General features: G+C 42.4%; 1 protein-coding gene across 2 annotated transcripts in view; it reads right to left on the bottom strand.

The window, feature by feature from the left end:
* The window catches only part of borcs5 (BLOC-1 related complex subunit 5), a 39,204-nt gene extending 21,668 nt beyond the window's left edge, over positions 1–17,536 (bottom strand). Inside the window, exons 1-4 of one of the 2 annotated variants that reach the window (XM_042335684.1) lie at positions 17,483–17,536; positions 13,612–13,704; positions 12,788–12,934; positions 559–716 (exon numbers count right to left, since the gene is read on the bottom strand). In XM_042335684.1, coding sequence (XP_042191618.1) covers positions 559–716; positions 12,788–12,934; positions 13,612–13,669 — 363 coding nt within the window. In that variant the 5' untranslated portion in view covers positions 13,670–13,704; positions 17,483–17,536. Of the gene's footprint in view, positions 1–558; positions 717–12,787; positions 12,935–13,611; positions 13,705–17,332; positions 17,345–17,482 lie in introns of those variants that run through there. The other variant, XM_042335685.1, reaches the window with a different exon arrangement.
* Between the last annotated feature and the right edge of the window lie 7,837 nt (positions 17,537–25,373).

Raw genomic sequence — 25,373 nt, 5'->3', positions numbered from 1 at the left:
AGAACTCTGCTTGGGGTGGAAATTTACTTTGCACCTGACTTGTGTTGCACCAGATCTGATACTACTTGAAGTGTGAGTGCAAAAAATGTAAAACATATCCATTCTACATCACAGGCATCTTACACTGAGAAGCATGCACATACACAGACACTTATATACAAACATACATTCGCCAGCAAAAATAAACCGCTACTGTGCAGAATAAATATCATAATTCTGACCACTTGGTATATTTTGGTTCAGGTTTCCCTTTTAGCGGAATATTCCTGAGCAACTGCTCACAATATTTGAACGTGGGAGAGAGCACTTGAGATAAAACCCACTGTACGTGTAATTTGTCAAACAAGAAATTTCCTGAGGGCTTTGTTTTGGTACATGTAAACACTTAGGGGATGACATGTTGAAGCCGCAGTGTGCCTTGGCATTTACAGCAACATCAATACCTGCTCCGGCATGAGATGTCAGCTCAGGACAACATATACAGAGGAAGCACAGCTTTACAGATGTTTACTCTGCTCTTTCCTCTAATTCTCTGGTCCCTTGCTCCTGCTGCCTTACCTCTTTGATTCGCTTTACAAGAGCGTTCTGATCAAAAGCGACCGCCTCCGCACACTGATGTAGGTGATCCTGGTAGCGTAGACAGACCTTTAATACTTGCTGGGAGTCTAGTTTTTCCAATTTATTTGTGCTGGGAGTGGTCTGACCACTTAATAGCCCTGTAAAATACAAGAATAAAATTGGATCCTGAGCATCCAACAAAACCACAACAATTTACACACTTACTCACAATGGGCTCTAAATGTCCTGGCCAATACTCCCCCAGATAAAATTGATTATTCATTTCATGGCTATTTGTGGAATGCCTCTGTGCGCAATTGGCTGCCGCGTTCGCCCACAAATATATACAGTCGATTCACTTTACAGTGTGTTCTGTGAAGCGCTTTGGGACGTCCTCCCGACGTGAAAAGCGCTATATCAAGTGCAAGGATTATTATTATTATACAGTGAAGAAAATTCCTGCCAAGCACCGTGAGATGTACTCCTGATGTGAAAGATGCTATATCAAATGTAAGGAATATTATAAATTCCGTCTATGTTAAAAGAGGGAAAAAAAGTCTTAGAAGGAGTGGAATGCACCTTCAGGTCAAATTAGTTGCTCTCTTTCCAGCCCCTCCCCACTCTATTAGAAAATAATAGTTATTATTAAATACAGTACGTTAATCAAAATATCCTGGATTGTGGAGAAACTTTAGGTTTTCTTTTCAGGTAATAATAATCCTTGCATTTGATATAGCGGCGCCTTATCACGTCTTCGAGACATCTCAAAGCTCATCACAGAATAAACTGCAAAGTGAATTGACCATATATTTTTGCGGGCGAAATGCGGCAGCAAATTATGTGCAGCAGCACAAACGGTCGCGGACTGAGCGACCAAATTATTTTTATTGATATTGAAGGAATTATGACCCCTGGAAAAGCGATCCACCAATTGACCAACAACCGGGTTCCCACTCACCACTAGGCAAACAGAGGCGTGCAGAGGAAGGAAGCCCGCCCAACGTCTCGCCCTGCTAGGAATTGAACCCAGGAAGAAGCTACCAGCAACCTAGAGTAGATCCACTTTACCACAATAGGGAAAGGGGAGAAATGGGCAACTAGGACTAGCCTTGGTTCTAATTTAGCGCCATCTGATGCACAACAAAGTCAAGAAAGCCAATAGAACTGCGATTGTAGAGATCTGCTTTCAAAAAGCCACTCTAAACTGTCAGTAAAGTATTATTGGTGAAGCATAGACTCACCCAATACAGCAACATATTTCGAGTTTGCACAGCACCAGAAAATGAAATGTAAAACAACTTCATACTTTACATCGACAACTACGCAAGCTTCTCCCCTGCCGCCCCCACTCCCCAACCTGGAGCGGATCCAAATTCATTTAGAAATTTCCACATCAATAATGTCCAACATCTGGGATGCAGCATTTGCTAAAAATTGGTTCAGCTCTACACTTAACAGTAAATTATGAACAAAAACGTCATCAACACTACTGCATAGCTATTCAGCTCATTGGGCCACAGACAAAAGTGGCCCATTTGTCCCATCAAGGCTGCAACTCTTTAGGTTTCTATTCTCTTATATTTTACTGCCTTTTCTTTATTTCTTCATACCGTTAGATTGCATGTGTGTGTGTGTGTGTTTGTATCTAGGCGTTTCCTGCTTAAATACCTCAACTGGCATTCTACCAATCCCACCACGCAAGAAGAAATTCCCATAAGTATGAGACACTTGTTTTCACTGTGTGAAATAAAAAAATCACCTTCTAAGGGACTGGGAGGATACTTGCAAAAAAAAGAAAACAGAATTTCGTTTTGTCCAAACGATGTGTTACAAGTTTTCATTGCAACAAAGTCCAAAGTGCAAATTGTAGTTTGGGAATCCCAGGTCTCTCTGATTCACCCCCACTCTACCCACCCCTTTGGAATAGGAGGCAACGTACAGGATCAATTTTTTGTTTTTTAAAAAAATTGAACTGTGCTGTAAAGCTTCGCTCATTCAGCAAACAATGGCCTAACCACAGAATACAATTGAAAGCCGATGAAGGTCTGTAACAAATCAGTGTGGCAGGATCATCAAATACTTTACTCTCATATTTTGCCATTTGGGAACAACCACACACGACACATTAAACACATGCAGGAAAGGGAACCAGGCTACCATTTTCTCTCTTCCCCCCACTTCAAAAAAAAGCATAAATATTAATTTCCACTGTTTCTAGAAATTGCAACTTCCACCCCTAATCTCTTCCTGAATGCAGTAAGTTGAACTTTTCCACTTTTGAACAATCAGAAGTCATCAGTGGTATCTGATGGAATCCTGGAGGAGGGGAATTGAAGCCTGCTCAGTTTATTTATGAAATACGGAAAATAAATCCTGACATGGTATCCAGAAGTGTATGGTGCTGTACACCAGATGATTTGGAAAGAGTCACAGAGGGGACAGATTACTTCTTCTTTACACAAGCCAGAAAACTTCCTGTATTCCAGCACATGGTGTGCTAAAGTTGTGTGCTCACTAGGTGTCAGCCTGGCTCACTCAGTAGCTCTTGCCTCCGAGTCAGAAAGTTAGAAACAAAAAAATAGAAATCTACAGCACAGAAGGAGGCCAATCAGACCATCACAGAACAAGGGTATTGCTTCTATCTCACCCCCACTCTTTTTCCCCATAACCCTTCGAGTCTTCTCTTTTATATGCCTATCTACTTTGCTCTTGAAGACTACAATGGACTATGTGTCCACCACTCTACTCAGCAGGGCGTTCCACCCAACTGCTCTGGGTGAAAACATTTCTCCTAAGTTTCCCTTTAACTCTTCTTGTATAAGATCTTCAATCATAGCTACGTCCTCTGATTACTGACTCCCCAACTTCTCTCTAACTTAATGTAGCAAAGCTCCTCATGATTTTATACGGCTTAATCAGGTCTCTCCTCAACCTTCTCTACTCCAAGGAAAAAATGTTCAGTTTCTTCAATCTCTCCTCATAACTGTAGCCCTTCATTCTTCAGAAAGCATGATTCTTGTAAACCTCCTCTGCACTCCCTCCAAGGTCTTAGCATCCTTCCTGAGGTGAGGTGCCCAGAGCTGGACACAATACTCCAGTTGCAGCCTAACCAATCATATGAACTACATTAGCATGACTTCTTCACGTTTATACTCTATGCCCTTGAGCATAAAACCTGCATACTATTAACTTTCTTCACAGCCCTCGTCACTTGCATTGTCACCTTCAATGTATGTATGTATCTGCACTCCCAAATCCCTTTGTTCCTCAACTCATTTTCAAGATACTTCCATTTGATATATACTCAATATAAAGTTGTAGGTTCAGGCCCTACATTGCATTCACAGTCTAGACTCCCACTCCGGTGCAGTGCTGAAGAGTTTCTCTCAGTGTCCGAGCCAACAGTCCCTCGGTAAAAAACTGGTCATTCATTTCATGGTTGTTGTTGGACAGTGCCATGCACAACGGCTGCCACATTCACCCACCTACACTTGAAAGAAAGTTTATGAAAATGTTTCAATGTATAAGGCACTAGTTGCCTGCACTGTCAGAAATGAAACACTGTACATACGCTGCAATCTTAAAACACTGACTATGAAAATTCGATCCCTGGAGAAAATGGTCTCTGGTCACGGTATGTTGTCAAGTCTAAACAAATGATGCTGAAAAACCACATGACTGATCACTTTGCTAGAATTTGTTTTCCTCCTTTATGCAATTAGCTTTAAAGACGAAGACCTCAGTGGTTTGGAATGTACTATGTTTGGAGCAGACAAACTTAGTTTGTTGCAATAGAATGGAAATAACCCAATAGATGGGCAAAAGCCCATCTATTGGGTTATTTTTTGAGGTTTTTTTTTGAGGCTGTGTGTGTGGGGGGGGTCTTTCCTATTTCCTTGTATTTGGTATTGTGTCTTATCATGTTGGCTAGATGTATTCAAGCACTTCACATGATTTTACTGCAGTTAAGTGACTGTTTTTGTAAGAAACACAGAGGCCAATACTTGTACAACAATGTCCCACAAAAAGCCGTGCAGAGAATGACCAATATTTATCTGGTAGCTCGTTGGCCAAATAGGAGGAGAAATACAATGCTTTTCTCATTACACATTCATACACACATTTCATCAGCGATCACCAGATAAGGTTCAAGAACAGGAACCCTGGCTGATTTTATCCCTCCTTAGCCCAGGGACAATTGGAGAACAACTCCAAATATTGGCCTATCCAAATATTTCTCTTTCATAGATCAGCTAACCTGTGTTTGCATGGCTCAATATTACACTGGGCAATTGCTTTTCCAACTAAGAAACTTAAGTATGATGATGGGTTTCCGTTTGAGTCAGAAAATTCCCCAAAGCATTATACATTGGAGGAATGAATTGCGAAACTCTTCAGATTCCATAAACAATTTTATTCCCAATTCTCCCATAATAAAGTTTCATTTAGCATTTAGTAATTAGTTTTAAATATTTGTCAAGGCGGCCTAGAAGGCACCACACAGCACACTTCAGTCCAAATCCTTGCACAATGTTAAGAACAGGTTGGGAGGATGTGGGGTGGGGGATATTTCACATTTTTCTGAAGTGGTAAAATAGCCAAAACAGGCTGTGTTCAGTTCCCAGTTCTTATTTCTTTTTTAAATGAAGTGTTTAGCTAGATTCAAATTCTCTCTGGTGATTTCAGGTTACATTTATTGGAAGGTTACAAAGCATGTTAACTATAGCAGATTACACAAAAACTGCAAAATGAGGGGAAAATAATATGATAATCCTTACATTTTGTATAGCGCCTTATCATGTCGTTGAGCCATCTCAAAGTGTTTCACAGATTATACTGTAAAGTGAAATGACTGTATATTTTGTGGGCAAAACACGGCAACCAATTATGCTAGCATTGTCCCACAAACAGTCATCGATTGAGTGACCAAATTAGTATTTTTTTTAAGCGGTTATTACCTCCGGAAAGCAATCCGTCAATCGACTAACAACCAGGTTCCTTCTTACTGCTAGATAAACAGAGCGTGTGGAGTAAGGAAACTTGCCTCAGGTTTCACCCGGCCCAGGAATTAAACCCAGGTCCTCTCACTTGCGAGGCAAGTGCTCTAATCAATATGCCTCAGGATTCCCAAGGAGCTGTGGTGAAGCTACATCCAACAGATCTTCCCAAACAAAAGAAACCTCAAATGTCTTAAAAATCTAGATCACTTCCGAGATTAGCACCGACATTCTGAAATATAAAATATTAGGGAATTGCTTTTGAAGTGTATCTACAAGTCCTGAGACAGTCAAATTTCTGATTCCCACTTTGTAAAAGAGATTCACCAGGTACTGGCTCAGCTACTGACTGGATAAACTCTCTTGCACTGGTGAACTTGAAGAAAATTTTAAGTGGAAACCAAAGCTCGCAGGATCCATACACCAAGTAACCTAATTAATAGAAATAGACAGCATACTGCTGGTTGTTTAATTAAAGGGTAAATGGAGAGAAGCAAAAAGATTTTTTTTTCAACTGAAGAAAATTCACGGCTACAAGTGTTAATACAAATTATTACATTGTGCGGGTAATGTATATTTAAACAGATGCCCAAGTACAACATTCTTTTTGAAATTTTCAATGCATCATCTGATCGCATGCCATGTAGGACCTTAACCTTTCCCCCTTTGAGTGCTTTGTTCCTTAACATAATGAACGAAAACATCAGTTTTTTTTTCATTCTTGTTTACAAAGAAAGCTCCTATGTCCAGGCTTGTTGGAATAAGAATCAAATCTTCTTCTCTGCCAAGTCTGACTTCAATTCATTAGTATTTACTGATACTTTGCAAGCTCTGGGGGACAGACAAAAGACTGTTTTCCTACTATTACATTGCAGAGCTGCACGATCCATTTCCATTCAGTCTTCTTGTGGTTTGTATGCCTGTCACTCGATTCACCCACTTCACACTTTCAATCAGGAATAAGCTTAACGACAAAACAAATTTCATAGAATTATATTGGCTTTGGAACAAAATTAGATGGTAAGTAAATAAATATCTTCTGTTCACGTCACCGAGTCCATGAGATTTGATATTGCGGTGCATTTGCAATCTGTGGCTTTCTCCTCATTTCACTTGTGGTTCTATTGTTGCACCTCTACATATTTGCCCAGACTGCTTATGTCCCTGAGCATTGCTCCGTTTCAAGCATTGCGGGTACTGGACTTTGATCTGCTTCCATGCCCTGACCAAGGGGTAAGAAGAAATCTGAATCATTTTTCCCTATTTTGCAAATAAACTATAGTTATTTTGACTGGAGCAGAGAAAGTTAAGAGAGGAAAATTATGAAAGGCTTTGACAAGATAAATAGCAAAAGATTATTTCCATCGGTTGGGGAATCAGTCTCAACCTCAACTATGAACATTATAGGAATGTTGATAAAATTTCAGGCCGTCGGGAAATTTACAAGGCTCCAACTATTATTGTTTGCAGCTTCCCAGTTGTGACTATCAAGTCGGCATGTGGGGAATCACAGAGATAAACTCTGCAACACGACTGGGAGGTGGAAGAGAAGAGAAGATATGGCAAGCTACTCAGGGAAAACTGGCACAATTGCTTTAAACCTTCTATGTGGTAACATAATACTATTGCCAGCGACCAAAGGCAATTAGTACAATTTGAACATGATCGCTCTGGTGTTAAAACAATCTGGCAGACAGACATTTTCTAAGCGCGGTGGCATGAAGTGTCCATTTCCTATAATCTAACAGCTTGGTTGCGATGGTAACACAAGCTTACTAGTATGACAGCAATAAGCAGCAGTTATGTCATCGCTGGCAACGTTGCAGGAGATGTTAAATTGCATTTTGTCTCACAGCGGGACCAGTGTTTACACTCCATTTGCTTTGCTCTCTAATCTGCTAAGAGCACAAGTTCAGATGCATTATCAGTTTTGTCCTTCGCTGGACTTCCATCTGGTATGTATAACAGGTCAAATCAAATCTTATTCCTAAAACCTCTGAGGTCATACCATAGCAACATAATCATCTCAGCCACAACATAATTAAACTGAAAAGACTGCTGTTACAAAGGCTGGAGTTTTTTTTTCATATTAACACATGTCCACAATTTCACATGATTATGAACAAAAACTGCTCCCTTTACATGTAAAATGTTGTCAATCAGAGTGGCCTTTCCAGGACTTGGCAACATGACCGTTTATATAATATATTATCACATAGTGTCCAGTTATGCCCCAGGCTCTTCTTGGAAATGTCAGCTAAACCAAAATGAGTTTAACAACATTGAAAACTTTCAGTGGAAAGTCTCTCTGAAGTGATATAGAACTCTTACTCATTTAAACCCATTCATTGCCACTCGCCCTCCAAAACACCAGTGAAGCAATGAATGAGTAGGAAGGCGTTTGAAGCTCATTAACAAAACTACTAATAATAATAAATTGGTCACTTCAATCCTCGACTGATTGTGGGACACTGCTGTGTGCAATTGGCAGCCGCGTTTCGCCCACAAATATAAAATATATATCAATTCACTTTACTGTATATTCTGTGAAGCGTTTTGAGACGTCTCGAAGATGTGTTGAGGCGCTATACCAAATGCAAGCATGATGATTATTCTTATTATTATTATTATTATTATGATAATAAGACATCTCGACCCAATGCCTAGATCAGACGCAATGCTAATGGCAGAGCTGATGAGGTAGCCAATATCAAAATGCTCCATGATAAAGGAAGGGCTCATCTTGCATATGTTTAAAAGTCAGATAGTAGGGGTATAGTTTTCTGAGAAATATTTCAGATTAAGAATATTAACATGGAGCATTTTGATAGGAACACATTTAGGTGCAGGCAGGTAAAACCACTTGAATTCCATTTTCCAGTCTCCATCATACCTTCCTCTTTAACATGTACAGTTAAAACATTTTCTGTGTAGCTTTTTGATGGATTGTGCAAAGTAATGTTGGTGCACATCACCCCCCACTCCCCATCAAAAAAAAGAGAATAGAATAAGATTTTTTTAAATTAAATCTTTTCAGTGCTTCACAGTCATGGGGAGGAGGGTACAGCGTTCTTGCTGTGTTCCTCTGGGCTATGTCCATGGTCCCCTCCTCTTCACCCTCTACATGCTCCCACTTGGAGACATCATCTGCAGACATGGGGTAAATTTCCACATATATGCAGATGACATCCAACTCTATCTCTCTGCCTCCACCCTCAACTCCAGGACTTCTGGCGTCCTGACGGTAGGCAGTGCCATGACTGGCACTGCCTACCACAACATTGCCAGACTCTGCCACTGCCTGCCCGCCCCCTCCGTTCAGCGGGCTCTGGCCTGCCTCCATGTCTCTTGCCCGACCCCCCCTACCATCGGTGGCCGGGCTTTCAGCCTCTGCCCCCACCCTCTGGAATTCCATCCCACAGTCCCTTCATCTCACTTCCTCCCTTGCCTCCTTCAAGGCCGGTCTCAAGACCCTCCTCTTCGATCGTGCCTTCAGTCGCCCTCCCACCTCTCTACCTTCCCTTCCCCCTAACCCACCCCTCCCCCATGCTCGGGTCCTGACCCCTGACTGTCCAGCCCCTTGGGACATCTTCCCGACGTGAAAGGCGCTCTATAAATGTAATTTTGTTGTTGTTGTACATCAACCAAGAGTCTTCCTTGAGCGAGAACTGTTTTGCAAACCCATGGCATAATTTCATTACAGCTTGAACCACTGAACTCTTGCATGACTCAAGAACTTTCTTTTGATTGCATCTTTGGGCATCTTTCCTCCCTCCACCTCCCTCAGCCACAACCTCCTTCAGCTATGGATTGTCCAGTGTCTTGGGATGTCGTCCTGACATGAAAGGCACTATATAAATTTGTTGTCAATTCCCCTGTTCATGGCATAAACAAAACATCAGGCAAACAAATGGGCAACCTTGTATTAAAACAAATATGCCTGGTGAGCAATGGTAATAATAATCCTTGCATTTGATATAGTGCCTTATCACGTCTTCGAGACGTCTCAATGCGCTTCACAGGATAAACTGTAAATTGCAGTGATTGTGTATCTTGTGGACAAAATAAAATAAAAGCAACAACTTTGGATAAAGACTGCAGAGTACTTTTTACTTGCACAGCCGGTGGATAAAATTCAGTTTTTGAATGCACTTTAAGTAATTTAAGAAGCTTTTATCAACTGGTCACCGATTCAGTCCAAAAGAAAATCATGATCACACTACCACGCATGACAGAAATCAAATGGATGCGAGCAAAACACACAACCAGCAGATGACCTTTTATTCTATTAGGAGAAAAGAATTAGTGCCCTCTGCAGGATAAAAAGAGTGCGCGTTTAATAGACTGAGCAGCAAAATCTTATGTGGCAACATTGCTCTGGTGAAATACAGCAATAGTTAAGGCACGCTTCTGGGATATCACCCAAATGGCTATTCTTCATATGTGGAACCAGTAGTCTATTCAGCTGTGTGAGAAATTAAAGTCACAGTTAATATTTTGACTAGTTTTCCAGGAGGGGTCACTGCACAGCAATTGAAGAGTTCCAGCTCACTTCAGCCATTGTAAATATTTTACTGTGACATCGCGCCACAGTTATTTGGCATTGTATAAATACCAAGAGCAAGTTGTTCTTGTTAGGACATACCATAAAAGCTTAATGCCCTGTTAGGCCAATACACTGCTTAGTGGAATGTCTACATCGTGTTTACTGTTGGGAATCAGGTATCAGAGAAAAACAATTAAGCCTCTCAAATAATAATGAATAATAATAATCTTTGCATTTGATATAGTACCTTATAGAGTTGTTCAGCTTCACAGACTATACTGTAAAGTGAATTGACTATTTTTTTGTGGGTGAAATGCGATAGCCAATTGCGCACAGCAATGTCCCACAAACATTCGTGGATTAACAAATTATTGTTAATATTATTTTTTTGGAAGGCTTAACCATAACCAAAGATGATTGAGATAAGATAATGGTTGGCTTTGCCTTTGAAAATATTTTTTTTAAATTTCAACAAAAGTTTGCTTCCAGAAGGGTTCTATTAAATCTATTCTTTATTATTATTTTTACTATTATTCTGCTAAATCTAAATTCGAGGGATGTAAAAGCAAAAATATTTGAGAACGACAAAATAATGTTCTCTCTTACTTGGAGAGATTCAGTGGGTTAACATTGTACACAGGGAAGCTGTAAATGATGGACCTTATTAATGTACAATTTTTTNCCCTCTGATTTTCACTAAGAAATACAACAGGATAGTGAATCATTGCACTCCCTCCACTCCTATTCCTCACTGACAGTCCATTCTGCCAGAGACCTCAAACCTTGTCAGACTTCAGTTAAGACTGAAGATTGCTGATAAGAAACCAGACAATGGTATAACAAAAATGATATATTTGCAATAGTTGCTCAAACCTGCTCAACAGATTCACAATAAATAACATTTAACTTAAAGTAATTGTTCCATAATTGACTGCCTCATGATTAAAAAGTTATGCGCAATTGGCTACCGCGTTCGCCCACAAATATACAGTCAAATAACTTTACAGTGTGCTCTGTGAAGCGCTTTGGGACGTCCTCCCGACGTGAAAAGCACTATATCAAATGCAAGGATTATTATTATATTATTATTATTCCTACCAGTTTGCTCTGAGAAACACTTGTGTAACACTGCCTCCATGAGGCCATTTTTATAGCGAGCAATTTTTAAAGGAATTTGTTCTGCCAATAATAGGCTCCATAATGCTACAGGATGATACCCTTGGGAACCACAACAATCTAGGCCTCTGGGAATGGTCCATCCTTGCTGCATTGTTGCAACGCAAAAATGAAACAAGTGCATCGCAGGCCGACACAGCAACATGGAAAGAGTTGGACACAAAGACAGAAGCACCTGCTTAAGCGGTGATGTCTTCATCCTGCCTCTGGTATGTCCTTGCTTCTGGCGGCAGCAATGTCTCTGTCAAATTCAAGCACAACCACCAAAGGTAGAGATTCCCATCAGTGGCAGTCCTACAAGCTACCTACAGCATGATTGGCACTGCATTTTCTCTTGTGTTGCTTATTGCTCTGCCATTGTAGTTTCTTTTCTTATGTGACAAACCACAATTTGCATGCATTAATGCGTTCATTGCATCTCCAAAACCATGAAATTCATCTTTCAAATTAGACACAAATGTATCTAAAATTACCCAAACGTAGAAACACATTCTTGCTAATGAGGATGATTTAGTTCCTCAGAGCAGTTCACTCACATATGTTCCTCTTAACACTGTAAACAGACTCTATAACTCATAGGATTTGTAAGATTTATGGAGCAGTGTGGTACGCAAGAGTAACTAAGCACATCATTAGAGGTGATTAGAACTTAAATTACTTAGAAGACTGTAAGATTGCAGAAAATTATGTAAACCAGTAAAGAATTTTTTTGAGTAGCTAACAGCAATTTTTGTGCTTTGTACAGAATGGCGTCCAAAACAGTCATTTCAACATGAGAAATGAATAATAATAATAACCCTTACATTTGATATAGCACCTTATCAGGTCTTCGAGATGTCTCAAAGCACTTCAAAAAATATACTGTAAAGTGAATTGACTGTATATTTTGTGGGCGAAACATACAGTCAATTCACTTTACAGTATATTCAAACGGAACACTGAGCTTGCGTACTTCAATGCTGCCGGTAAGAGTGTGTTGAGATCTTTGAGAAAAGGAAGTGAACCATTGAAAAACAGAGACAAATAATTTGATCACATGGATTTTTATCAACAGAACTTGATAATCTCTATATATAAAGTGCATTAAAAAAAAGCCAGTTAGGGCTTAACATCCAAGTCTACAGGACACATTATTTTTTCTCCATCCCCAATAATACCCACTCTTCCCTAGCTAAGAAAACAATGGGTAAATCAGGCTTTTCCGTAAGCATTACGCCAGCCAGCCTTAGGGACAGCATTTTACTGTGAAGTGTAATAACTGCATTTGTTTTGTAGCCAGACACAGCAGCTTTTTTCCCGCACAACAATGTCTCACAGACTGCTTTGAAGCAAGTGACAAATTTTCTTTTTACTTTATTTAAAAATAAAAGCATTTTTAAAAAAATCTATAAATATATAACAAGTAATTGTGGGCATTCTAATGACTGTTACTTTAAAAGTGAAATGCCACAAGTTTTGAAATGTATGCTGGAAGGGAAAATATCTAAGAGCAAAACAAAAAGCACGTTACCTTTAAGCAGAGGTTGGAAGGTGGGAATTTCCTGCAGCTTAATTACATCTGGATCATTCCACGTTGTCCGTGCAGGCTGCTGGGTTCCTGTGGCAACAACTATGATGTCGTCCATTTTGGCCCTCTGCTTTGCTGGAGATGGTGAAGCTAGATAAAACAAGAATATAGTGATTCCCATGGTTCTGCAGCCATTTTTAATGAATTAGTGGGTTATACAGGGGAAGATCATTTTGAAGTGCTCCCACTGACCATGTTCAAAATGTAAAACAGCCTACTTCTATGTCAACAAAATACAGTCAATCCTCTATATCCTGTGATATCAGCATCTTGGGACTCCCTCCTGACTTGAAAGGCGCTATATAAATGTAATTGTTGTTGTTCTGAAGTGCTTTGGAACGTCTTGACGACGTGATACTGCCTGGAAGTCGTTCATTTTTATGATTGACTCGCTCGCTAAAAATTCAAAAGAAACCAAAGGTAAAATAAATATTATCAATCTATATTCAGCAAAAATAAATAAATAAAGCAAGTCAGAATAACAGGTTTTAATCTTTAATCAGTGTCATTTCCATCAATCCCTGCTGGAAAGCACCTGTAGTGAGATAATGATCAAGCCATGATGCCCTCCACTATAGTAACATGTCACTGCTCATTCTCCAGGCTGACACATGACGAGGTAAAATAAGGTGGCCGGCAGATGTGAAGCAGCGCTACACAAAAATAAGCACCGTCAGGGGAAAAGGATGGAGGAGAGGTAAAGAGAAAAAGCAACAAAAAAGCATTCACTCAAGAATCTGTTGCATGATACTCTGAGGTTGACGTACCTGAGACATGAGATTCTGGATGTTTATGATCAGTATATGTGCTCTGTTCAGCTCCCATGTTATTACAGTGGTGTCCCACAAAGCCCCTCAATTCTGCAGAAACCAAACATAAGGTTATCAAGTGGTAAAATGCATCACTTAAGTGCTTGCACCACTTGCTTATCCGGCAGTTATAAACAGGAAAGAGGAAAACAACACAATAAGAATTTGATAACTTGTGGAGTGCTAATGCATCAAATCATCAAGTAGCTTCCACTCATATGTGATCATGTACAAGTCTTGCATTTAATATGCCTTTAGCCTCAAATCTATATTTACCCAATAAACACAAATAGCACATCTGAATGGGAGCTACCATTCTGAAATTGGAACAGTCAGTTAAGGATTGCACAAGTACCACTGTTATTTAATGATGATATATTTGATGAACTTGGATGATTCACTGACGTTATCAAAACAAAAAAAACATTTCCAATACTGTAGCTGGATTCTTGCACTTGCACAAAGGTTGTTTTGACTATGCCAACTGCCTGGACTTCTTCTCTCCACAACCTGCAGATTATTCAAAACTCTGCAGCTCATGTCCTCTCCCTCACCAGGCTCCGCGAACCAATCACCCCTGTTCTTACCCGGCTTCACTGACTACCCATCCTTCAGAGAATCGAGTACAAAACCCTCGTTCTCACCTTCAAAGCCCTCCACGGTCTTGCTCCCCCTACTCTCCAATCACCTAACCCCATATCAGCCTGTCCAGTCCCTCCACTCGGCGGACACTGGCCTGCTTCAGGTGCTCCACCTTTCCCGCGCCACTATTGGCAGTCGGGCATTCAGCATCTGTTCCCACACTCTGGAACTCTATCCCGCAATCCCTCCGCCTCACCCTCTCTCTTGCTTCCTTCAAGTCCTGTCTAAAGACCTTCCTCTTCGACCGTGCCTTCAACCACCTGCCAACCTCTGCCCTCCACCCCTCCTGATCCCAAGTTCCAGCTCAAGTCCAAAAAAAACCCTGACTGTCCAGCGTCCTGGGACATCTGTCCAAGTGTAATATGTTGTTGTTGTTTAGTTTGCCATCTTACTATTAATGTAATAATTCTTTGCGTAAGCCTGGAGAATGAGCAATTCTTCGGATTTGACGCAATTTCTTTGGACCAAGTGGTTCCTATATTTATTGTTGTTGACTAAATGAATGTAAACAAGTGAATCAATTTGTTTCACACAAATGGTTACAGCTACAATAACGTGTTTGTGGAAGTTTAAATGTATGAATGAGTTGGATACATTTTGTAAACAGCTAGACATCTTGGTGACACACAACTGGCCAGTTTTCATACAATTTGACAATTGTGAAAAAAACATCCAGTTTTCTTACAAAGAAAGCCACACATTGTTTTTTTTTAAAACAGCTGAGGTTTTTCTAAAACAATTTAAGTGTTTGTTTCAAATTGTATGAAACTGCCCAGCTGTTTTCAAATCTCTGCAAAATATCTCCAATTCATTCACACGTTTAAACTTCCATAAACACATATAAATTATTATATATAAATACATAACAACATTCCAGTTGATGGAAACAATATAAAAATGACATCTTAAAGGATCCCCACACTCTTATAGATTATTCTTTTATAAATCAAAATCATTCAAATCTTCAAATTATGATGATGCACTTTCTGTATATATATTTGCTGTATAGATCATTTTCATATACAATACTGATTCACTGATATTCTTGTAGATACAGAAACACTAGAGTTGGAATACATCAAATTGTATAGACTGATGGCAGTCCATGTAGGTGGTTATACTCCACATGAGCCTCCACACCTCCTAAACTCCTCTCCTATATCTCTCTGGATTCCCTTGTCACTCGTGTATGCTACGCTACATGGATATGTTACACAAGAGAGAAATATAACTGCTACACACTGAAATATTCAGATCACTCAATAACATGTATTGTTGGAGGTTCATTTATTTAAGAAAAACTTGATTAAAAATAATTGTTACAAGGCTCCATCACTTATCCATTCCTGAATAAAAATGCAGATTGAGTTTTGCAAGCAAGAATATTATCTTCCAGTTCATACAAAACAAATCTACATTTATATTGCACCTTTCAGGTCGGGAGGACATCTCAAAGCACTTAACAGTATTGGCTTGCCATCCGGGCTGGGGTTGGTGGGGGAGATGAGGAGAACGATGACTGAAAGCATAGTCAAAGAGGTAGATCATGAAACGGGCCTTGATCGAGGAAAGGGAGGGAGCAAGTCGAATGGACTCCAGGATGGTGTCAGAAAACAGGGGCAAAACAGCTGAAAGCCTGCTGGCTGTTGGCAAGCCCATCATCCTCAATAAAACCTAACCACCTCCTCTTTCGAATCATACACTAAACATTTGCCGAACATTGTACATTACGTAGCCCCCTCAGACCTTTTATTTGCTTATACTGTAACATACTTTTACAGTGTTATAGATTATGCCCATCTTATTTTGCACATAAATCGAAGCCATGCAAATTGTAAGAACTGCAGCAATCACTGTAGCATTCAGTTATAAGAATAATCCTTGCATTTGATGTAGCACCTTATCATGTCGTCGAGGCATCTCAAAGTGCTTCACAAATATACTGTAAAGTGAATTGACTATATTTTGCAAGTGAAACATGGCAACCAATTGCGCACAGCAGTGTCCCACAAACAGTGGTGGATTGAATGACAAAATTATTATTATTATCTTTGGAAGGCATGATTACCTGCGATCCGCCAATGGACTAACATCTGGGTTTCTACTTATGCTAGGTAAATAGAGCTGTGTGCCCGGGAATCAAACCCAGGTTAACTCGCTTGCAAGGCAAATGCTCTAACCACTAAGCAACAGGACTCAACTTATTGGAGGACATAGAAAAAAAATACACAAATATGTTAAAACCTTACTGGCTTTATGTTTTATAATTTAATGTTTTATAAAGTCCTGTTTGGGAATGAACATTGTGACATTCACTTTAATGTTGATATTTTAATCATCACTTCCTACATTGTTTTGCCCACAAAATACAGTCAATTCACTTTACAGTATGTTCGGTGAAGCGCTTTGAGACTTCTCGAAAACGTGATAAGGCGCTTATATCAAATGCAAATATTATTATTATTAGTGTTGTAAGTAAAATGCCCGTAAAATGACATACGGTAGTGAAAAAGTGCGGTAGCAGCTTTGCAGAAATGCAAAGCGGATATTTAACTAGATTGACCAACAGCTCCATGAAGCAGAGTGCCAGCCTGGCTCAGTTGGTAGCACAACCAGTAGCTTCTGAGTCAAAAGCTTGTGGGTTCCATCCCCATGTCAGGAGTTTGAACTCAGACTCGGGTGACACTCCAATGCAGTGCCCCACCATTGGAGGGCGGGCCTTCTGCTACTCTGCCCGCACCCTCTGGAACTCCATCCCGCAGTCCCTCCGCCTCGCCCCCTCCCTTGCCTCCTTCAAGACCCATCTCGAGGCCCTCCTCTTCGACCGTGCTTTTGATCTCCCTGCTTTCCCTCCCCCCGCCCTCCAATCTCCCCGATCCCCCCCCGCCACCATGCTCGGGTCCGAAAACTCTGACTGTCCAGCGCCTTGGGACGTCCTCCCGACGCGAAAGACGCCAGACAGACGTGACGTGACGTTGTTGTGCTGCGTGTGGGGGGGCAAAAATATACGGGGATTATAATATCAAATCATACTCACTGGCAGTCACTTTGCAGTATATCCTGAGAAGCGCTTTGAGACGTCTGGACAACGTGATAAAAAGCTATATCAAATGCAAGGATTATTATTATTATTATTATTATTGCTGCTGTCAGACAGACAGACAGACAGACTCACACACAGGTTTACCTGGGGCTGGAGCTCAGACTGCGACTGACGTGGAGGCAGAGAGGGAGGGAGAGAGAGGGGGGGGGGGGGGGGGGAGAACCGTCTGTCTGTCTGTCTGTCTGCAGCTCTTCACTTCCCTCCCTCTCTTGTCTGTCTGTACACACACAGACACAGACACAAAAACGCTTTGAACTCTCTCTCTCTCTCTCCCACCAAAACTTCCGGCTCCAACCAAACGCCTCCCCGCCTTGAGCAGAGGGTAAGGCGGCCCCGGGGAGAGGGGGGAGGGGGGGGTGGGGGGGGTTCAGGCGCTGAGAGCGAGTGAGAGAGTGAGTGAGTGGGGGACCGGGTTCTGTGAATGAGTGACTCTCCTCCTCAATGGCTACAGTGTAGCGGCCGCGCGGCCACTGCTGCACTTGCAGTGGCAACAATGTAACACAGCGCCGCGGCTTCTTCGCTTCCGGGTCAGCAAAGCCCTCCCTCCTCCCCCCCAAATAAAGGAGAAAATATATAATTTTTTCCCTCAAGTTCCAGAGCTCTCGCCCCCCCCCCCCCCCCCACACACACACACAACACACACACACACCCCCCACCACCAGACCAGATCAGGAGCTGTCTGTCACCCCCCCCCCAACCCACAACACCACACACCCCTCCCTCTCCCCCCCCCCACCAGCCCAGATCAGGAGCTGTCTGTCACCCCCCCCCCACACACACACACACACAGCACACACACACCCCCCCCCCCCCCCCCCCCACCAGACCAGATCAGGAGCTGTCTGTCACCCCCCCCCCACCCCCAACCCACACACACCCCTCCCTCTCCCCCCCCCCACCAGCCCAGATCAGGAGCTGTCTGTCACCCCCCCCCCCCAACCCACAACACACACACACCCCTCCCTCTCCCCCCCCACCAGCCCAGATCAGGAGCTGTCTGTCACCCCCCCCCCCCAACCCACAACCCACACACACCCCTCCCTCTCCCCCCCCACCAGCCCAGATCAGGAGCTGTCTGTCACCCCCCCCCCCCCAACCCAAAACACACACACACCCCTCCCTCTCCCCCCCCCACCAGCCCAGATCAGGAGCTGTCTGTCACCCCCCCCCCCCAACCCACAACACACACCCCCTCCCCCCACCACCAGCCCAGATCAGGAGCTGTCTGTCACCCCCCCCCCCCCCAACCCACAACACACACCCCCCTCCCCCCCACCACCAGCCCAGATCAGGAGCTGTCTGTCACCCCCCCCCCCCCCAACCCACAACACACACACCCCTCCCTCCCCCCACCACCAGCCCAGATCAGGAGCTGTCTGTCACCCCCCCCCCCCCAACCCACAACACACACCCCCCCTCCCCCCCCACCAGCCCAGATCAGGAGCTGTCTGTCACCCCCCCCCCAACCCACAACACACACACACCCCCCCCCCCACCAGCCCAGATCGGGAGCTGTCTGTCACCCCCCCCCCCCCCCCAACCTACAACACACACACCCCCCCCACCACCAGCCCAGATCAGGAGCTGTCTGTCACCCGCCTCCACCACCCACTGATTCAAGAAGTGATCCCTCAAAACCGAGTTCATTTTTTTGCTCAGCCCCGGTGTTGTGTGTGTTGTGTGTGTGAAACCCATCACGACTCCGAAGGAGTATCCAAGCCCGACTGAGAGCGCCACCTGCGTACGCCGATCACACCTGAAGATTTCCCCGTGGCTGGGTGTGGGACATGCACGCTCCCCGGAGTGAACCAGGAGAACGTCTCAGAGCGCTTAACAGTGGCGGAGCCTGACTCCCAGCCAGCGGCGGCGGTGGGGGGGAGGGGGGAGGGTGGGAGGGGGAAGGATGACTGTAAGCACGGTCGAAAAGGAAGGTTTTCAGGCAGGACTTGGAAAAAGGAGAGAGAGGTGGCAAGGCAGAGGGGTTGAGGGAGAGTGTTTCACGGTTTCCGTGAGTAGTGGCTGAAAGCATGAACTCCAATGGTGGAGCAGAGGGAAGAACAGGAGGCCGGTGCCGGTCGAGCGGAGGCGTCAGCTGGTGGATCGGGAGTGAGGAGGTCGGAGAGGTGGGGTGGTGCCAGGGACTGAATGGATTTGAACACGAGCGTGAGGATCCTGAAGTTGATCCGTTCGGTGATGGGGAGCCAGTGGAGCTTGGCCAGAACTGCTGAGATGGGGGTTCGGGGTTTGGTCCGGGTCATTATGCAGGCGGCAGAGTTCTGAATGAGCTGCATTTTTTGAATAGTGGAGCTGGGGAGATCGGCGAGGACTGACTTTGAGTAATGCAGGCCGGAGGTGACAAACGCACGCACAAGGTTTTCTACTGCATTTGGGGTAAGGTATACACAAACCACAACAACAACAACTTGCACTTATATCGCCCTTCACGCGGGGTAGCGTCCTGGAGCTCTCCTGTTGACAGGAGGAATGGGGAGCCAGGACTCACCTTTTACAAAATCTGCTCTGTACTTTATTGCTCCTTAGAATATTGAATTGTATATGGCATTAGTGATTAAACAAGTAGTAGGATTTTTTTATATAGAGGTAAACTTATGGTAAAGAAACTTATGTGAAGAAGGCAAACAAAAGAGTCGTTGTGATGAAAACGATTTTAATCTTTAAAGTACAATAAAAATAATAAACAAGATGAATCAATTAAATGAGCATGGAAAGCCATTAAAAATAACCTAATTTAATAATTTAATAAAAAAAGTAAAGTATAATTTTGGCAAACACTCAAGAATATTACCAAGAATAATATTGTGCATTTACTCACGTTTTCAAATTTATTGAAGTTTATTTTTCATTTGGATTTTAGTTCCAACTACCATGCATTTTAGCTTCAGTGGTCACTTTTGTTAAAAATCCTCTAATTTTAAAACATTGTGTTTTCACACAGATGTTTATAATTTACATTTTCCCACTCATTCTATTGGAACAGAACACATACTAAATGGCATAATAAGCCATACATGTAAAAATAAAAAAAAGGACAATTGTTGGCACTTCCCAAGAGACAAGACATACAGAGTAGATAGCCAAATTCAAATTCCAGGCCGTGCTGAGGTAACAGAATTCAACCAGGATAACAAGAGATACTACAATTAATTTTATTACTATGGGGCTAAGAAGGGTATTTCTAGTTTTCTCTCTCTGGCTTCTGATCACTATCTAGAGGCACCATCAGAAAACTAAGTGTGTGTACATCGAATAACAACAGGACTTGACTGAAATTTCTGAAACCTCTCTGACCTCTCTCCTCACAACAGTGCCCACTGCCTTCATTCCACTGACCTCCTTGTCCCCCAAGTCCTCCGCTCCACCCTCGGCGGCCGTGCCTTGAGCCACTGTGCCCTGAGACTCTGGAACTCCCTTCCTCACTCCCTTCGCCTCGCTTCCTCTCTTCCTATTTTCAGGTCTCGGCTGAAGACCTTTCTTTTTGACTGCACATTGGTCACCTTCCTCTCCCTCCCCCTGGCTCGGGCCTGGGATCCATTACTGTGAAGAGCTCTGAGACCCATCCGGTGTGGATGGTGCTATATAAATCCAAGTTGTTATTGAAGTTGTTGTTGAAATTTGCCCCCACAGAGACTGCTAAAATTCAAAGCTTAGACTTAATGATCACAAGATTGGTTTGGTTGAAGAAGGCCCTTTGGCCCATCTAATCTCATCCCTCCGGAATACCTACCCTACATCCTCCCATCACATCAGCAAGCTGTTTAAGTGAGTTTATGCTCTTGGCCTGATCCATGACCTTCCTGCCAACTTGTTGCAGTTGTTAACATGCCATTTAGCCTGTGTTCTGGTGTGGAACCCTGTAGCATAGTGGTTAGAGCACTCGCCTCGCCTTCTCTTCAACCCTGCCTTCACCTCCTCTCTCGACTCTCTACCCCCTCCTCGCTCCCTCCTTTCCCTCCCCTAGCCCTGACCAGTTCGCTCCTGCTTGGGTCCCGACCCAACTGTCCAGCGCCTTGAGACATCCTCTCGACGTGAAAGGCGCTCTATAAATGCAATCTTGTTCTTGTTGTTGAAAGGACCTGGGCTCGATTCCTAGGCAGGATGAAACTTTGGGAAAGTTTTCTAACTCCACACGCCTCTGTTAACCCTTCCAGTAAGTAGGAACCTGCTTTTTAGTCAATTGTCGGATAGCTTTTCCGTGGGTAATAATCCCTTAAAACATTTTTTAAACCTAATAATTTGGTCACTCAATCCACAACTGTTTGTGGGACACTGCTGTCACAATTGGCAGCCCACAAAATATGCAGTCAATTCACTTTACAATATATTCTGTGAAGTGTTTGAGATGTCTCAAAGAGGTGATAAGGTGCTATATCAAATGCAAGGATTATTATTATTGTTAATAACCAAAAATACCTAAGGGCTGCTATAGCAGCTACTGAATTGTACCCCAGCATAATTCAAAAGATCTTCAACAGAAAGGGGTGATGTTGCCATGGCTGAGGTCCTGGAGGCTGGCCAGCACATGAGACTGCAGCCCAACATGAATCAATGTCTTCAGGAATGAAGGAGGGAAAACATATTGTGCTTTGAGTCGATCTATAAAGGGTTAAAAAAATAATCTTGGCCCAAAGTCTTCTTATACTCACCACAGGCTGAATACCCACACATCCCAGAATACAGCAATCTAAAGATGTCAGGAAGGAAATTCCAATTAAATAGATGACTTCAACATTGTTGGACAGCAAAGCAATGTCACAATCAATGCAGTGAGACATCTGGCAGTTTTCTTTGAAAATATTCCATCTGAAATTCTCCTGATTTCTCAAAATGATAAATATTCACTATAATTAAAGATGGGAGGAAAGATTACAATGGAATTGTATCACTTGTTTCTCCTCTGCTCATCGCTGACAAATCCACTCCACTTTCATTAATTTCCTTCAGATCTTGCACTTTAGGGAAACGACCTTCACTCCTCCCGCAATACAGTAGCTCTATCACAGCACCTTCCTTGCCCTACATTGGGACGATGATGGTATTGCTTCAGTTCCTCAAGACAGACGGTGTTTGAAATTTTAATACGTATACAGCTGGCCCTGGATTTATTCTTAAAAAATTAAAATAATAAATATAGAAATAAATAATAGCCTACCTGAAGCACATAGAAATAAATACCCCATCTATACTAGGGAGGGTTGAAGCACAAGCAAGACCCAAAACATTTGCAATGGGAGAAAAATGTAACAGTAATGCACCTTTCAAGTACAATCTTGGAATCATTTTTTGTATAATGAACATCATCATTGGAAATAAGTGTGTAATTGTGAAATTGTCGATTGAAATGGTCCAAATAAAATACTTTTGGATGGGGTTTATCCATACATACCCTGCGCTCAATTTGAATCACTATGACTATCACTTGTCATTACAAGTCATCACTGTCACTAGCCATCATCTGGGCCAATAGAAAAGTGTGTCCGGCATCCTTTTCCGTGGAACTCGCTACAAACCCGCTATAAATGTAGCTCCTGGCCCCCGGGCCGCTCATGCTGTTTACCCGACGTCACCGTGGGCAGAGCAGCAGATGCGCAGTGTGGCACGAGTGGCAAATGGGCTAAACTCGGAGGCCCCGCTGTTGTGATTGTCTCCGTGTGAGTCTATGTCTCTCTATATATATACGTGTGTGTGTTTATGAGTGTCTCTGTGTAAATGTGTCTCTCTCTGTGAATGTGACTGTATGTGTATCTCTTTGTGTCTATCTTCAGTCATTATGCGCCAAAACTCTGCAACACTCTCCCTCAATCCCTCCGCCTTGCCCTCTCGCTCCCCTCTTTCAAGTCCCGCCTGAAAACTTTTCTCTTCGAACGTGCTTACGGCCACTTTCCCCTGGCTCAGAATCAGGCTCCGCCACTGTTAAAACGCTCTGAGACGCTGCCTTGCGTGGAGGGCGCTATACAAGTGCAAGTTGTTATTGTGTGCGCGTGTGTATCTCTCTCTGTGTCTGTGAATGTGCGTCTCTCTCTCCATGACTGGATTGTGTGTCTGAATGGAGCAGTAAAATGTACCTCAATAGCACCAATCAATCCCCACAATCTTCTGCAAGATTTATCAAACATTCCCCCGCAAAATTTACCAATCTCCCCGCAATTTGGGGCAAATATTTCCCACACTTCTACTGGCCCAGGTCATCACTATAAGAACAACAAATTGCATTTCACATTGCGAAGACATCCTACTATTTGGAGCCACTTAAAAAAGACTGCAGAACTTCACCATGGTGAAAGCTTTTCTTCAAGTTATAATAATAATAATAATCCTTGCATTTGATATAGCGCTTTTCACGTCGGGAGGACGTCCCAAAGCGCTTCACAGAACACACTGTAAAGTGAATTGACTGTATGTTTGTGGGCGAACGCGGCAGCCAATTGCACACAGCAATGTCCCACAAACAGTCGTAGATTGAAAATGACCAATTTATTATTGTTTTTAGTTTTGGAGGGATTATTATTAGGCTTTGTGTGGAGTAAGGAAACTTGCCCAAGGTTTCGCCCTGACCTGCCTGGAGATGAACTCAGGTCTCTCGCTTGCAAAGCGAGTGTTCTAACCACTGAGCTACAGGACTCCATATACAACTTATGTTGTATGTGGCTGGAGAATTTAAAAAAAAATTTGATCTTCTTATCTGATGGTTTATTTGAAGTTCAGCTGAAGTTGCATTCAACTGAACCATTGAACTCAAGAGGTAAGTTTGCATCTGAATGAGCTGAAGTTTTAACTGGGAGATTGTGTCCACTCTCCTTAGTGGTCGTAGAAGCTCACACACCAAAGTTTTTTGTTATTGGAACCAGTTTTGAATACGGAAACTAAGTTTGTCTAAAAAAACCACAAATGTACATATACCGATTTTTATAAATTATTAGCCGCAGAATTATAAAGCAGAGAAATTAGAAAGGGCTTTTTTTTTCACCCATCTATTACTATTTCATGCTTAAAATTATAATTGGGTTTTAAAGATCAATGTTTTCTTGAACAAAATTAACTGGGATCTTATTAAAAAGAAAGCATATTCCTTAGTCTGATTTCCATTGTTCTATGATAATCTTTTTGAGTTCAACCTTTATGCTCAGTGTAGTGCATTTTAACCAGCAGGTGGCACTCACTAGATTGGAGACACACAAGTAACCACAACAATTAGATTTTTTAGTCTTAAACCATTTCCCTGAAAATAATGTTTTAGATTTCTCTGAAGTGTGCCCCTGAAGAAAAAGACAGCACTCAGAAACCCAAGATCTGGAATGTCATCCAGTTTTAGTCTAAGACCATTTCATCTTAAAATTGTGCAGAATTCTGGAATATTCTTAAATTCATTCTCAGGTTAAGAATTTTATATAATTCCGCTCGATTTTAAATTTAAAGATCAGTGATAAAGGGAGATGTGATCAGGAGGACTTTGAAATCGATCAACTAGGAAACAGAGTTCCAGTGAAGTCTGACGACGACTGGAGTGATGGGTGCATGAAGTGTGGTGCAAGTGAGGATGTGGGCAGCAGAGTTTGGGATAAATTGGAGACTATGGATGATGCAGTAGGGAAACCATCGAGAAGTGAATCCGCAAAGTCCAGATAGGATATAATGAAGCTGTGGATATGGGTTTCAGCAGCATTTGGTGCCATATCAAATGCAGGGATTATTATTAGCAGTGCTTGTCATCCAAGCAGTTCTAATAGGTATAATATTCAATTTTTAAAATTGTCTTTCCTAAGTTGAATTCAAATGAGAAGGTAACTGTTCATAGTTGCAATCCAATACTTTCCCACGTGCCCATTCTTCATGCATGAGTACACATAAAGAGAGTCCGTTGTAGACTTAGGGTAACTTGGGGAAATATGGTACTGTCTTATTATAAGAATTGTATTTGATATAACATCTCAAGTCATCAAAACTTCTCAAAGCACAT

This window comes from Callorhinchus milii, unplaced genomic scaffold, assembly GCF_018977255.1.
Source record: "Callorhinchus milii isolate IMCB2004 unplaced genomic scaffold, IMCB_Cmil_1.0 Scaffold5, whole genome shotgun sequence".
Lineage (NCBI taxonomy): Eukaryota > Metazoa > Chordata > Chondrichthyes > Chimaeriformes > Callorhinchidae > Callorhinchus > Callorhinchus milii.
The sequence above is the reverse complement of the archived record's forward strand: the minus strand, read 5'-3'. Positions and strand labels throughout refer to the sequence as shown.